At 44.7% G+C, this 13,576-nt stretch overlaps 3 protein-coding genes across 3 annotated transcripts; all 3 read left to right on the plus strand.

Annotated features, from left to right (window-relative positions):
- Positions 1-301: 301 nt before the first annotated feature.
- Positions 302-10,598, plus strand: LOC109412743 (uncharacterized). The gene is made up of 3 exons (XM_019686368.3): positions 302-839; positions 9,972-10,132; positions 10,204-10,598. The coding sequence occupies exons 1-3, from the start codon at positions 653-655 to the stop codon at positions 10,570-10,572; spliced, it is 717 nt and encodes a 238-aa protein (XP_019541913.3). The 5' UTR covers positions 302-652; the 3' UTR covers positions 10,573-10,598.
- Positions 10,599-10,746: 148 nt separating this feature from the next.
- Positions 10,747-12,240, plus strand: LOC109412744 (uncharacterized). Its single transcript, XM_029876943.2, has 3 exons — positions 10,747-11,556; positions 11,620-11,783; positions 11,843-12,240. The coding sequence occupies exons 1-3, from the start codon at positions 11,355-11,357 to the stop codon at positions 12,218-12,220; spliced, it is 744 nt and encodes a 247-aa protein (XP_029732803.2). The 5' UTR covers positions 10,747-11,354; the 3' UTR covers positions 12,221-12,240.
- Positions 12,241-12,417: 177 nt separating this feature from the next.
- Positions 12,418-13,317, plus strand: LOC115268779 (uncharacterized). Its single transcript, XM_029876944.2, has 2 exons — positions 12,418-12,878; positions 12,937-13,317. Exons 1-2 carry the CDS (start codon positions 12,528-12,530, stop codon positions 13,303-13,305), a joined length of 720 nt encoding a protein of 239 aa, XP_029732804.2. The 5' UTR covers positions 12,418-12,527; the 3' UTR covers positions 13,306-13,317.
- The last annotated feature ends 259 nt before the right edge of the window (positions 13,318-13,576 follow it).

Below are 13,576 nucleotides of genomic sequence, written 5' to 3' on the forward strand. Positions count from 1 at the left end.
GTTATTGTATTATAATCAATATCTGTACTTCATTCCATGACTGATTTTTCTCTAATTCGTTACTCAGAAATTATATCACAGAATCAATCGCAGTGAGTTGCACACGCTGATCTAAATTTTTAATTTCTTTGTTCATAAATTGGTTCATCCAAACCTACTCCCCAGTTCTCCAAAGGGTTGATAACATGCTGTCCGTTCGTCACGCTACTACCGACTCCCGGGGCCGAGCAATACCAATAACGCGCGCCTATTTAGTACAGCGACTGCGCGCCGATTTTCAAACAACACAATGAAACGTTCTAGAGTGCGAAAACGTGCTATCATTCCGGCCCCACCTGCCTGGCTGTGTTGATGTTGATGCTGATGCTACTCAATTCCATCAGCTGAACCGCGTGAAAGCACGTCCCTCCATCATCTCGTAGCTGCAATCATTATTTGCGAAGCTCTCATAACGATTGCATTTGGTACGCCCGCCAAACGTCGGCAAATATCGAGAGTCGGAAACAGCGCGACCGACAAGTGATAGTGTGACTTGTTTCGCAAAGTTTCGCCGTTTCATCATTATCAGCTCGGCGCGAACCCGGTGCGGAAGTGCGGATTATTTCAGCAGATCGCAACTTTATAGGAGACCAGTTGATAGTAACCAGCGAGAATGGTTTGGACGCGACCGGCCAATGTTCCGTACCCATCGGTTTGGCATACCTTTCGGGCCAAGGACGTGGACAGCGACCAGCTGGTGAATTACGTGGTTCAGGACCTGCCGGAGGAGCGCTTCGAGGAGGCCATCGGTCACATGCTGGGGATCTTCATCCACGATGAACCGACTTGTGAGGCTAAGAGTGAGTATAGTGCAAGTAGAATGTGTAATTCAAGAATTGCAGCTCGAAGTTGACTGTTAACTTATGTCGTTTTCGTTTTTGATTCAGTTCCAACCTGGGTTGGAACTGGATGAGATCACAGTTTCAACCCCAACCCGACTTCGGCTTCGCTTGTACTAAAGTTTGTTTGAGTTTGTTTGACGTTTGATTGTTTACACATTTTCCGCCAATCCAGTTCCAACCCAGGTTCAAAAACGAATTCGACATTAGTGTGTCAAAGTTCAAATTCCGCTATACATATCCTTTTTGTTGTGAGTTCTTCTCAATTTTGATGAGAACGATGCTCAACAAAATAACTCTATATAACTGAGAAAGTTTGCGTTTATTAAGATGACCTTGAATGCTGGCATCATCTAGAGTAAGGCGGTTGATAGCGTTCGTCACGTCACTGCAGTAGTAGGAACTTAGCGAATTAGCATACGCTTGCAATATGTTCGCCGAAATAGCTACGATTGTTTCCTATCATTCACAATTCAAGGAATTAACGGTATGAATTATTGGTTGAGGTTGGTCATCCACTTAACCAAATTATCGAATCATATTTGAACAAGATAATCTCTATCGCCTGACATATGGATACCAGGTACCGATACTGAGATATGTGCAAGTGGAGGCCGTGAAAAAGGGGCGACGGTGGTTGTTTCACATTCTGTCATATTGTTCGTTTATTTGACTTGCTTTGTTGACATGGAATGATTGCACAGACGTTGTTTTGTTTGTTGGCCCCCCACTGATAAAGTTATTGTTGAAGTTGTTCGTTGACGAGGTGGAGAAAGGTAGAGGTAATATGAGCTCATAATCGAGTCAAATTAGGCTCAACTACATAATGCATGATCAATAAACAGAATTTTCGTTAAACAAAAATAATGAAGGACACAAAACATTTCCTAGTACAGATACCTATGTATAACAAAGGTAAAAAATCACATGAATAGGTTTCTTTAAGAGGAAACAAACCATTGCCAGAAAATCAGAAGCAATTTTCTCGCTGAAATCACAACCAATTTTAATGAAAATTTATCACTGCACTCTACTCATCATCTGTATAACAGTGAAATCATTTTCATTGGCGCTATTTGGATTTCTAGCAAAGAAAACTGCTTTTGAATTATGTGTATTTCGCTAGTTTACGGCTATTTCAGTATATATTACCCAAATAACAATTCCAATGCTGATTGGTTTTGATTGATTTTTATTAAGGTTTTATTACAGCAATAATTAAAACTCACAGTTTTATGACTGCTTCTATGAAAACCATTGATAAAATGTTTTATAGTATACTTGAAGATATCCATAAAGACATATTTCAAGAGTAAACAAAACTTTCCGATATGTAAACCTTCTGGCAATCATTATTACCACAATAAAACTGTTAAAACTCTCAACAGATGGCGATCCGTTCGATTAGTAACGACATCTGTTGGTGGAGAAGCAGAAACTACGACACTGCAAGGTTTATTGCGGTCATCATAAAAGATAACTTGCTTTCGTTTTATTTTCGCTGATTATGGTTGTCGCCATATTGAAGAATTTGCTTACGTGAATGGAAAATAGTTCATTTTGCTCAAATTAGCAATGAATTGATAGTTTGCCACCATTTCCATAACATGCTCACATAAATAAACTCTCTCTGCTGAGTTTTCTTGTGAATCGACATAGTTTTACTTAATTCATGAATTGATTTATTTCATTCCAAGATGATAATATTCACTATTTTCGAAGCGCATTAATTTTATGATTCTGCAACCCCAATATTCACGGTAAATTCGAATGCGCATAAGCCTGGTAGGCACAATAACTACTAAAAATATTGCTTTGAAATAATCGCTTTCTACTTACGAATTATGTATCCTCCTGAACTTTACGTGCCATCGAAGAAGCTTCTCTGCATCTTGAGCTGTCATAGTTTTTGTTGAAAAAAAAAAACAACAACAATCGAGAATTTTTCAACTAAATTTTAAAACGGGTTTATTGCTACTCTTAATGCGGTTTACAAAACCTCTCTGAGAGTGGTCCACTTAGCCGGAAGATGCTCTTAAAGAGGTTATCAAGAGGTTTTGATGTATGATTCAGTTTTATTGCAAGTTTTATAAAATTGGTCATGAAGATCTCTTGTAGAGCCGAGTAAAACTTTGCAATATTTTTCAATGACGTCTGCTTCGTTCTACCTGAAGGTTGTAGGCTAATTTATGCTGACGATCTTAAAATATTCATAGCTGTGAAATCAATTTTATTCTTTCGACTAGTGCTTTTAAGAACAGACTAATTCGTGATGGCTCAATTCGATAATGTTAAATGTAGCTTTAGATAGTTGGCGTTTCATGTAGACGCAATGGAGTCAGATGGAAGTTAGGTTCAAATACAAATACAACTACAAATAAGTTAGCTTGCATATAACGTAAAAATATATTGTTAAAGAACTATAGCTTCCTAAAGAATATGTTTGAATAATTGTCCCTCGAATTCTGCTTCCGTCTTGCTCACGTCTATTTCGGGCGAAACCTGAATTGAATTCCGGGCACACTTTCTACGTGACACTGTGGTACATAGGATGGTCAGAAAATCAAATCATGTTAAGTATGATTGAACGGAATACTAATAAGACGCGACGCGAGACGGAACACAACACTTATTATTCTTACAACGTTAAAAAGGAGATAAAATTACCTTTTTGAGTCGACCGGTTTCGGGCTCGTTGTTGCCCATCGACAGGACGATGTCCGACTGACTACGTAGAAAACTAATACTACAATCCTACTGTATGCAGTATTCGTCGTGAAGCTTTGTATTTTACTGAATTCTCAGCTTGGTCAAGTGGAAAAGGGAGGACGTAATTGGGGCATCGTCTTCATTCATTAATGGGCGGTCGGCAGTAGCTATATACATGGATTCCCATGCGTTCAGTTGTGTAACTTTTCGGACATTTTTAAGCAGTTTCGCTTGCTCCCAATCTGCAGTATGTCCCAGCGTCGTGGTGTGCATTGCCACACTTGAATCACAAGTCCTTCCATGTTCCACCGCGTTCTTGTGTTCGCGTAGACGAGTTTTAAACTTACGGCGTGTTTGCCCAATGTATACCGCTGGGCAGTTTTGCACGGTATCTGGTAAACTCCGGATTTTTCGTCGGCTGGGACTCTGTCTTTCAGATTGCACAACGCATCCTTCAAGGTGTTGCTGCTCTTGTATACCACCTGAAATCCGTGATGGTTGAGGGCCCTTTGGATTGGGTTGGTCAGCTTTGGGTAAAAAGGAAGGCTAATCCTTTTCACATCCGTCTTTTCTGGCCGCAGTGTCGTAGCATTACTCCTGTGTTTCTTCCTTTCGTGCTTTCTTAAAATTTTGTCCACGAACTCTCTATCGTACCCATTCAACTCAGCAGCTTTGTGGATCCTGTTCCTCTCCTCGACAAAATCATCTCTTTCCATGGGAATGTTGTAGAGACGATGGGCCATGGAGTGGAAAGCTGCTTTTTGCTGGGCTCCGAAGTGATTGGAGTCTGATGTTCCGTAAATTGCAGGACCGGAATGTGGTCTACTCTAGAGCGGACAAAGGAAATGCAGTGGTGATTATGGACAAACCAGACTACGAGTCTCGTGTTCTTGACATGATCGACCATGGCCCATATGAAGAGTGCAGATTCAAGAATGGAAAACCCAAAGATCCCCTCAATGTGATGATTGAAGAAGCTACCGTCGCCCGTCAGAAAGTAGCGCGTTTGGTGGGAGAAGACTGTCTGGAAAGGAAATTGCACGTACCCAACCCAAAGGTAGCGTCCCTCTACTGTTTGCCGAAGATTCACAAGAATCCAGTAGGAATGCGGCCAATTTCTTCCAACGTCTCGACTCCTACCGAGAAGATGGCTGCTTGGCTAGTTCATGAACTGAGAAAACATCCTGTAACCCATGGGAGAAGCATCCGTAATTCGGTTGAATTGGTGGAGCATCTGAAAGATATCGAACTACGACGAGGGGAAGTACTCGTATCGTTTGATGTAACTGCGCTGTTCCCAAACGTACCAGTAAATGACGCCTTGAATAGCCTGCAAAGGCATTTAGAACGATGTCGAGTGCCCCAAAACCAAATTGAGGCTTATCTTTTGGTGGCAGAAGTTTGTATGAACCAGAACTATTTCTCATTTAGAGGGAAGTTCTACAAGCAGACTTTCGGCCTCAGCATGGGGAGCAAACTCTCTCCACTCCTGGCGAACCTCTTTTTGAGTGACTTCGAAGGTGGATTAGAGAAAGAAAGGTGTTTTCCTCGAGTCTGGAGACGCTATGTTGACGATATCTTCGCAGTAGTCAAAGAGCGGTATTTGTCCCAGACGCTTGAACTACTGAATTCACGACATAGGACTATCAAGTTTACGGTAGAGCAAGAAGCAGAGGGTAAACTGCTCTTCCTTGACTTGATGATCTCGAGGAGGGAAGATAATAAACTGAAGTTTGGAATATATCGAAAACCAACCTCCACGGATCGGTATATAACATCAGACTCCAATCACTTCGGAGCCCAGCAAAAAGCAGCTTTCCACTCCATGGCCCATCGTCTCTACAACATTCCCATGGAAAGAGATGATTTTGTCGAGGAGAGGAACAGGATCCACAAAGCTGCTGAGTTGAATGGGTACGATAGAGAGTTCGTGGACAAAATTTTAAGAAAGCACGAAAGGAAGAAACACAGGAGTAATGCTACGACACTGCGGCCAGAAAAGACGGATGTGAAAAGGATTAGCCTTCCTTTTTACCCAAAGCTGACCAACCCAATCCAAAGGGCCCTCAACCATCACGGATTTCAGGTGGTATACAAGAGCAGCAACACCTTGAAGGATGCGTTGTGCAATCTGAAAGACAGAGTCCCAGCCGACGAAAAATCCGGAGTTTACCAGATACCGTGCAAAACTGCCCAGCGGTATACATTGGGCAAACACGCCGTAAGTTTAAAACTCGTCTACGCGAACACAAGAACGCGGTGGAACATGGAAGGACTTGTGATTCAAGTGTGGCAATGCACACCACGACGCTGGGACATACTGCAGATTGGGAGCAAGCGAAACTGCTTAAAAATGTCCGAAAAGTTACACAACTGAACGCATGGGAATCCATGTATATAGCTACTGCCGACCGCCCATTAATGAATGAAGACGATGCCCCAATTACGTCCTCCCTTTTCCACTTGACCAAGCTGAGAATTCAGTAAAATACAAAGCTTCACGACGAATACTGCATACAGTAGGATTGTAGTATTAGTTTTCTACGTAGTCAGTCGGACATCGTCCTGTCGATGGGCAACAACGAGCCCGAAACCGGTCGACTCAAAAAGGTAATTTTATCTCCTTTTTAACATTGTAAGAATAATAAGTGTTGTGTTCCGTCTCGCGTCGCGTCTTATTAGTGTTGTCGAGGTTCTTACGTTAGCGCAAATCCCAAGAATTGAAGTTGAACGGAATGCTTTTAAAATAAGGTCGACCAAAAAATTTGAATTAATGTTTTTGCCCTCCAGATCATTATACGCCAACGCAGTGCAACGCGGAAATCATTCTCTGTGGTTGTGAAATACGATGTTTCGTATGCAGAAAATCTACGTACACTTTTGCTTGCATCCTCTCCAAATGATGAAAGCTTGTTGTTTACATTTAACCGGCGGGGAAAAAGTAATTTATTTGATTAATAGAACAGCTTTTGCTGCATTCTGCAGCAGTAAAATCCAACTTTGAAGTGCTACAGAGCTTATGTAGTGTGTGTGAATTGAAGGTTGGTTCAATAAGTACATCTGGTGAATTGAAAATTGAACGGTAGTGAAGATCAACTCGACTAGCTGCTGCTTTGATGCGGTTGCCGTCGTCGTTTGCAAAACGAGAAAAAATGTGAAGTTGCAAGGGGAGTGAAATTGAAACATGAAATTTTGCGTAATGTAATGCTTTTGCTTCCATCTAATGAGGCATCGGCAAAGGTAAGTAAAAATAACTGTAATGATTTGATATTTTCCTTCTGAGGAGACGAATATTAGCGCATGCGACGAGGTAAATTTTACCCTATGTAGAATGACAGTAAAAACCTCGACAATAAAAGAAGAATAAAGGACGTATGAATCGTCATATTAACTCATTTTGCATATTAGGATATGGTTTTGTGTACCACCAATGCATGCCGGACAATTATTTATCTAACAAATGGAATGCTTTACAAAGCTGAAATTTTGGCTGAATACTGATCCGAGAGTGGGTTGGACAAAATGTTTTGGAAGTTTTAGAGCTCGATTTGGGTTGAATACGGACTATATTTGATTAATTTTTACAGAACTGTTACGTTCCTATTTTTGCTAGCTCGCTAAGGGAATAGTTTTACATCTCTCAACAATGTAGCACAAAAACAAATGACTTCGAGATCTTTACTCAAGATATGTTGATCAAATTATTACATATACAATTGTAACGAGACAGTCCATTTTTAAAATGCTGCGTAGGGCATCGTTTCTCAAACTTGGCTTTCTCGAACTTCCAGTTGGTTGGCTAGTCATCTCGCTTCGTAAAAAACAACTCAAACGTACCTCCAAGGGGTTGAGGCGTCGTGTAACGAAGTTTGGGAAGCTATGGCCTTGGGCATTTTTGATAAACTGTAATGGAAAAATCATGACAATAATAGTAATAACCATAAATTTAGACTTCCATTACTTAAAACCGACATTTCAATAAGGCATAACTACGTTCGAAAACAGTAACTTCACACCTTCCAGACCGATGTTGAAGAGTAGGCATGAGAGTCCATCACCAGTCCCCGGCGAGATTCGAATGAACTGTATAGTTCACCCGAAACCCTTACGCTGTTTTGCACACCGTCCATCGTTGCTTGATTCAGTCTAGTCAGCTTCCCAGGAAAGCCGTTTTCGTCCATGATTCTCCATAGCTCTGCGCAGTCGATACTGTCGTATGCCGCTTTGAAGTCGATGAACAGGTGATGCGTTGGGACCTGGTATTCACGGCATTTCTGGAGGATTTGCCGTACGGTAAAGATCTGGTCCGTTGTCGACCGGCCGTCGATGAAGCCGGCTTGATAACTTCCCACGAACTCATTCGTTTTAGGTCTAAAGACGACGGAAGATGATCTAAGATAGCACTTTGTAGGCAGCATTCAAAATAGTGATCGCCCTGAAGTTCTCACATTCCAAATGATCGCTTTCTTGTGAATGGGGCAGATTACCCCTTCCTTCCGCTCCTCCGGTCGCTGTTCGGTTTCCCAGATCCTGACTATCAGCCGATGCAGACAGGTGGCCAACTTTTCTGGGCCCATCTTGATGAGTTCAGCTGCGATACCATCCTTACCCGCTGCTTTGTTGGTTTTGAGCTGGTGAATGGCATCCTTAACTTCCCTCAGCGTGAGAGTTGGTTCATTTCCGTCCTCCGCTACGCTGGCGTTGTCGTTTCCTCCGTTGCCGTGGTCTCCCGTGCCTACGTTCTCCACGCCAATCAGTAGCTGATCGAAGTGCTGCCTCTACCTTTCGATCACATCACGTCCGTCCGTCAAGAGGCCTCCATCTTTATTCCTACATATTTCGGCTCGCGGCACGAAGTCGTTGCGGGATGCGTTGAGATTATGATAGAACTTACGTGTTTCTTAGGAACGGCACAGTAGTTCCATTTCTTCACACTCCGCTTCTGTTAGTAACGTTCCACGTTTTGTTGGGTCCCTTGCTGCAGCATTACCGCCCGCGCTACGTTCTTCTCCTTCAAAACCGTTCTGCACTCTTCGTCTAACCATTCGTTCCGTCGATTGCGTTCCACGTACCCGATGGTGCTCTCGGCTGCGTCGTTGATGGCCGCTTTCACTGTACTCCAGCAGTCCTTTAGAGGGGCCTCATCGAGCTCGCCCTCGTCTGGCAACGCGGCCTCGAGATTCTGCGCGTATGCTGAGGCGTATGTGTCGATTTAGGATTCCGTCTGCTGTGGTGATCTCCAGGTGTACTGATAAGGGAGGCTGTGTTGGAACAAGGTGCTATGTATGGCCATATTTTTGGAGGCAGCGAAATTAATGAGTCGTAGGCTGTTTTCATTCGTCTGCTGGTGGGCACTGAACTTACTAATCGTCGGTCTGAATTCCTCTTCCTGGCCAACCTGAGAGTTTAAACCTCCTATGATGAGCTTGACGTCGTGGCTTGGGCAGCGGTCGTACTGTCGTTCGAGCTGCGCGTAAAATACGTCCTTGTCAATATCAGTACTTCCGGAGTATGGGCTGTGCACGTTTATTATGCTGAAGTTGAAGAATCGGCCCTTGTTCCTCAACCTGCACATTCTTTCGTCGATAGGCCACCAACCGATCACGCGCCTCTGCATTTCACCCATCACGAAGAAAGCTGTTCCCAGCTCGCGTGTGTTGCGGAAGCTCTGGTAGATGGTATGATTACCTCTAAACGTTCGCACCATGGATCCTGTCCAACACACTTCCTGCAGCGCTACGATGCCGAACCCGCGGTCCATCAGTAGATCGGCGAGTGTATGAGTGCTCCCAATAAAGTTGAGAGATCGGCAGTTACAAGTACCGAGTTTCCAATCACAAGCCCTTTTTGTACGCTGGAGTCGTTGCCGCTTGTCTCTGCTCGTATTATTCTGTTGATGTTTTTCCGTTACAGTGGTTTTTTAAAGGCTGGCTCGCAGGGCCTGACACCAGCCTCCTACTTTCCGGAAGGCCATAGTGCACAGTCGAGCTTAGAATCCCTCCCTGGCACTCGGACGTTGATCAGCTGCCCCCAACATGGGGATCGGATGCTGTTGAGATCCGCTCTTCCTGGAGAACAGACGCTGAGGTTTACAGAGCAAACCTTCCTTGTCAGCCTACGTCCCAAGCTCCCACCGGGGTTGGTTATCTGATCTTCCCTAACGTTGCTCGCAGCCCGACCAGTTCCACGCGGGAATATGGAAAGGGTAGTGACCTCAATGGGATCTGCATTGCGCGAATCGGCGCGCCTTTACCGTGTCAGTTGAATTACCTATGTCAACGGAATTTTATTCCGCATACGCTTTGCTAGTTTAGCTAACTTTCGCTTTTCACAATAAACCCTAGTTCTTATTCAACCATTACATGACTTCGATTTTTTTTCTAGAACTGGCCGAAGACCCAGTGAGCGTGCAGGAGATCGGAGACGTATGGCGCGAACTCGTCAAGCACCGCGTGGCTTTGATATGTTACCGCGAGGGATCTAACGAGATCGCCGGTATCAACATGACGTACGTCTCTTGCAAGGACGACAAGCAAGAGTACACCGTAAGTTCACTCTGCTTTCCGAATCGATTGGCAACCCGTAGATTCAGCTATTCTCACATCTCTTTTTCCAGTGTAAAGGTGACCGCTGGCGGGACGTGTTCGACTCGGTGGTCTACTTCTCCGACCGGAGCAACGTATTCGAGCGGTACCAGGTGGACAAGTACCTCGCGGCGATGGGACTATCTGTAACGCCCAAGTACCGTGGCCGTGGAATTGCGACAGAGATTCTCCGAGCGCGGATCCCGCTGTGCAAGGCCGTTGGGTTGCCGCTGACATCGACGGTTTTTACGGCTACCGGATCGCAGATTCCGGCCGCCAAGGTGGGTTTCGAGGAAAACTTCGTCATGGAGTACGCCGATCTGGCTAAGGTCAACCCGCGGTTTGAGTTTCCGGGCATTCCCAGCAAGTATTGTAAGAGTATGAGCTTGAAGATTCAATAAAGGCGATCAAAGCGCGGGATAATTAATGCTGTTAGATTGAATTGGATGACAAAGTCAATTGGGTTGGTATGTCATATTATGATACTGTGTAAAGCAATTGAAGTAATGAACCAGCCCAGTTTGTGCTTTCCTACTTGTTAGTGTCTGCCATCTATCTGTACCAGGGCTATCTGTGTCTCTTCCGGGCTCTTCCGTAGACGAACGGCTCCGGTGACCACATGCACCTCGCACTGTTGCCGCTGTGCCGTGATGAGCTCCTCTGCGTCAGTGATCTTGTTTAGGGTTTTCACCTTCAGAGTCATCTCCACAATAAGAGGCCTCATCTCGACACCCTCGCCAAGGATCTTTTCCGCCAGACTTTTGTAGGCAGCGCTGTTTGAGTTATTGAAATACTAGTTTATTAATAATACCTTTTGCATTTACTACAATAAATTGGCTGAGTGACTCTAAGTGGCTGAGTGGCTGATTAACCTGAGTGTTACGAGTGTAAGAAGAGTTGTACGAGAAAAGTGATAGAAGATTCATAATAAAAAACTGGGTCACAGTGCGATAATGAGCGGTTGACTAAATTAAGCACTGATTAAACCTACGAGTTCTTCAGTCGGCTCTGCATTAATAGATGTCACATAAATTCAAAAGCTTTATCTCGACAGAGTGAATATTTACACATCTACCGTTTACAGTACATGTTTCATTCTTTATCAGCATTCCAGCAAAACAGCAGCGGAAGCACCGTGCATCTTCGAAGTTCCACCATACATGATGTTTAGTTTCAATTGGAGATGCCTTGGAAACGCCCATCCACGGTTCCGTATCCGAAGGTTTGGCATCGCTTCCAGTCGCGAGATGTGACGATATCGGAACCGAGCGACAATCACCTGGTGGAGTACCGGGTGGAAGATCTGACCGCGGATCGCTTCGAAGATGCACTTCGCCATTTTACGGAGCACTTTGCCGGCGATGAGCCACTTGCCGCGAATAGGGGTTTGTGTCGATTGTGGATCGAGTGTTTGTATACAGGGTTTGAAAAATTGACGTACTTTACAGGAGTTGTCAGCGATCCGGAAGCTATGAGGGATCATTACGATTTCTGGCGATGGGTCTTCGATCAGAAGATGACCATCGTTTGCTATAAGGAAGGGTCGGATGAAATCATCGGCGTCAATTTGTTGTTTGTGAAGCTAGCCAGTGACGTAAAGAAAGATGTTGTGGTGAGTTGCGAATCATATTGCTTAATGGAAACTTCGGTAACATTTTCTGACCCATACAGGTCCGAAGTCAATCCACACGGGACATCGTGGAAATCCACGGATACATGATGACCGAGCGCTTCAACGTGTTCAACCTTCTTCACGTGGATCAATATCTAAACGCCGTTGGTTTGGCCATCAATCGTCGCTACCGTGGCCTAGGAATCGCTACGGAAATGCTTCGTGCGAGAATTCCGATCTGTCGTGAGTTCCAAATCCCAGTAACCGTAACCGATTTCACCGCTCAAGGATCGCAGCGAGCTGCCGAAAAAGCCGGCTTCCGAACCGAAGCGGAAGTCACGTATGAAGAATTGGCGCGGATTCGACCCAACTTCGTCTTCCCTGGCATCAAAGACAAAAGTCTCAAAATGATGAGTCTCTGGGTAGACCGCAAATAAATCAAACACTTCCAAAAATAGATGTAACGCTACTGTCTCCGAACGGTCTCCCTTTGCAAGAGATTACACACCAGCACAGGAAATTAGGTTTAGGATTGGTATCAGCGATTGACTGGGGGCTATCGGTGTTGTCGTGACACTTGAATCCAAATCAGTAGAACCGTTATCAGCAATGATAGACGAAAAACAATTCATTCATCCATCGAGGGACGGGAACTTGACCGCACACCTTTCGATTCCATTACTTGGCCGAAGATAAGGCCACGGAGCTGGAGATTTCTTCAGTTTTGAATTGGAAGCGGTTGCGATGGGTTTCAAGCGTCCAGTAGAAATTCCTTATCCCACGGTTTGGCACAGGTTCCAAGCCAAGGGATTGGGAGAAGATGGCCAGTTAGAGTGGTACACCATTCAGGACCTTCCGGAGGAGCGTTTCGAGGATGCCGTCCGGCACTTGAGCGAGCACTTTGCTCGCGACGAGCAGATGAACCAGGCCAAGGGCCTGGATCGTGATGAGTGTGCCATGAAGGAAGTCGTACAGCTTTGGAACGCCATGCTTCCGGAGCGTTTGTCTGTGGTGTGTTTCCGAGAGGGTTCCGACGAAATCGTTGGAGTTAACGTGCTGGGTGTTGCATCCAAGTTCGACAAGGAAGAACCGAAGGTTAGAGACAATCATTGTCCGTTCAAAGTGGGGAATTCAATCATTTGATCCATTCCAGTTCAAGAGTGAAATCTTCCAAACCATCTTCGACACCATCGGGTACATCTCGCAGCAGACCAACGTGTACGAGCGCTACGGAGTGGACCAGTATTTGAATGCGATGGGTCTTTCGGTGGATCCGGTCTATCGGGGGCGTGGCATAGCAACCGAACTGCTGCGTGCTAGGGTTTCGCTTTGCAAAGCGATGGGTATCAAGCTGACCTCTACGTGCTTCACGGGACCCGGATCGCAGGGTGCTGCCCGGAAGGTTGGCTTCGAGGAGAATTTCAGCATCACCTATGCGGAATTGGCTAAAGTCGATGCTCGGTTCGAGTACCCTGGTTTGCAAGAGAAGTGCTGCAAATATATGAGTCTGAAGATTGATTAGATAACAAACGGATGATGGATTGATTGTTTGGTGAATTGAAGAACCACATGTTCTGCCTTTCTCATACTGTCTACCCCCGTTGGTTTGACCTCATCTAATTTGAACACTTTTTAATTTGACCCCCTCTAATCTGCACATCGTTCAAACTAAAAATGGTGAAACGGAACACAGAATCAAAACAAAACAGCAAAAACGGTTACTATCGGTGTGTTTTTCGATGTCCACAGGGTTACTAGAAGTTCAAAGTGAAAAACGAACCCCGTTGGTTTGG

This window comes from Aedes albopictus, chromosome 1, assembly GCF_035046485.1.
Source record: "Aedes albopictus strain Foshan chromosome 1, AalbF5, whole genome shotgun sequence".
In the NCBI taxonomy this organism is placed as follows: Eukaryota; Metazoa; Arthropoda; class Insecta; order Diptera; family Culicidae; genus Aedes; species Aedes albopictus.

What these genes read in the sequence shown, in the direction of transcription:
- LOC115268779 (XM_029876944.2), top strand. Translation starts at nt 12,528, where the DNA reads ATGGGTTTCAAGCGTCCAGTAGAAATTCCTTATCCCACGGTTTGGCAC. An exon ending in TCGACAAGGAAGAACCGAAG is followed by an intron (nt 12,879 to 12,936) that starts GTTAGAGACAAT and finishes GATCCATTCCAG; the next exon opens with TTCAAGAGTGAAATCTTCCA.
- LOC109412743 (XM_019686368.3), top strand. Translation starts at nt 653, where the DNA reads ATGGTTTGGACGCGACCGGCCAATGTTCCGTACCCATCGGTTTGGCAT. An exon ending in ACCGACTTGTGAGGCTAAGA is followed by an intron (nt 840 to 9,971) that starts GTGAGTATAGTG and finishes TTTTTTTTCTAG; the next exon opens with AACTGGCCGAAGACCCAGTG. An exon ending in ACGACAAGCAAGAGTACACC is followed by an intron (nt 10,133 to 10,203) that starts GTAAGTTCACTC and finishes CTCTTTTTCCAG; the next exon opens with TGTAAAGGTGACCGCTGGCG.
- LOC109412744 (XM_029876943.2), top strand. Translation starts at nt 11,355, where the DNA reads ATGCCTTGGAAACGCCCATCCACGGTTCCGTATCCGAAGGTTTGGCAT. An exon ending in GCCACTTGCCGCGAATAGGG is followed by an intron (nt 11,557 to 11,619) that starts GTTTGTGTCGAT and finishes CGTACTTTACAG; the next exon opens with GAGTTGTCAGCGATCCGGAA. An exon ending in ACGTAAAGAAAGATGTTGTG is followed by an intron (nt 11,784 to 11,842) that starts GTGAGTTGCGAA and finishes TGACCCATACAG; the next exon opens with GTCCGAAGTCAATCCACACG.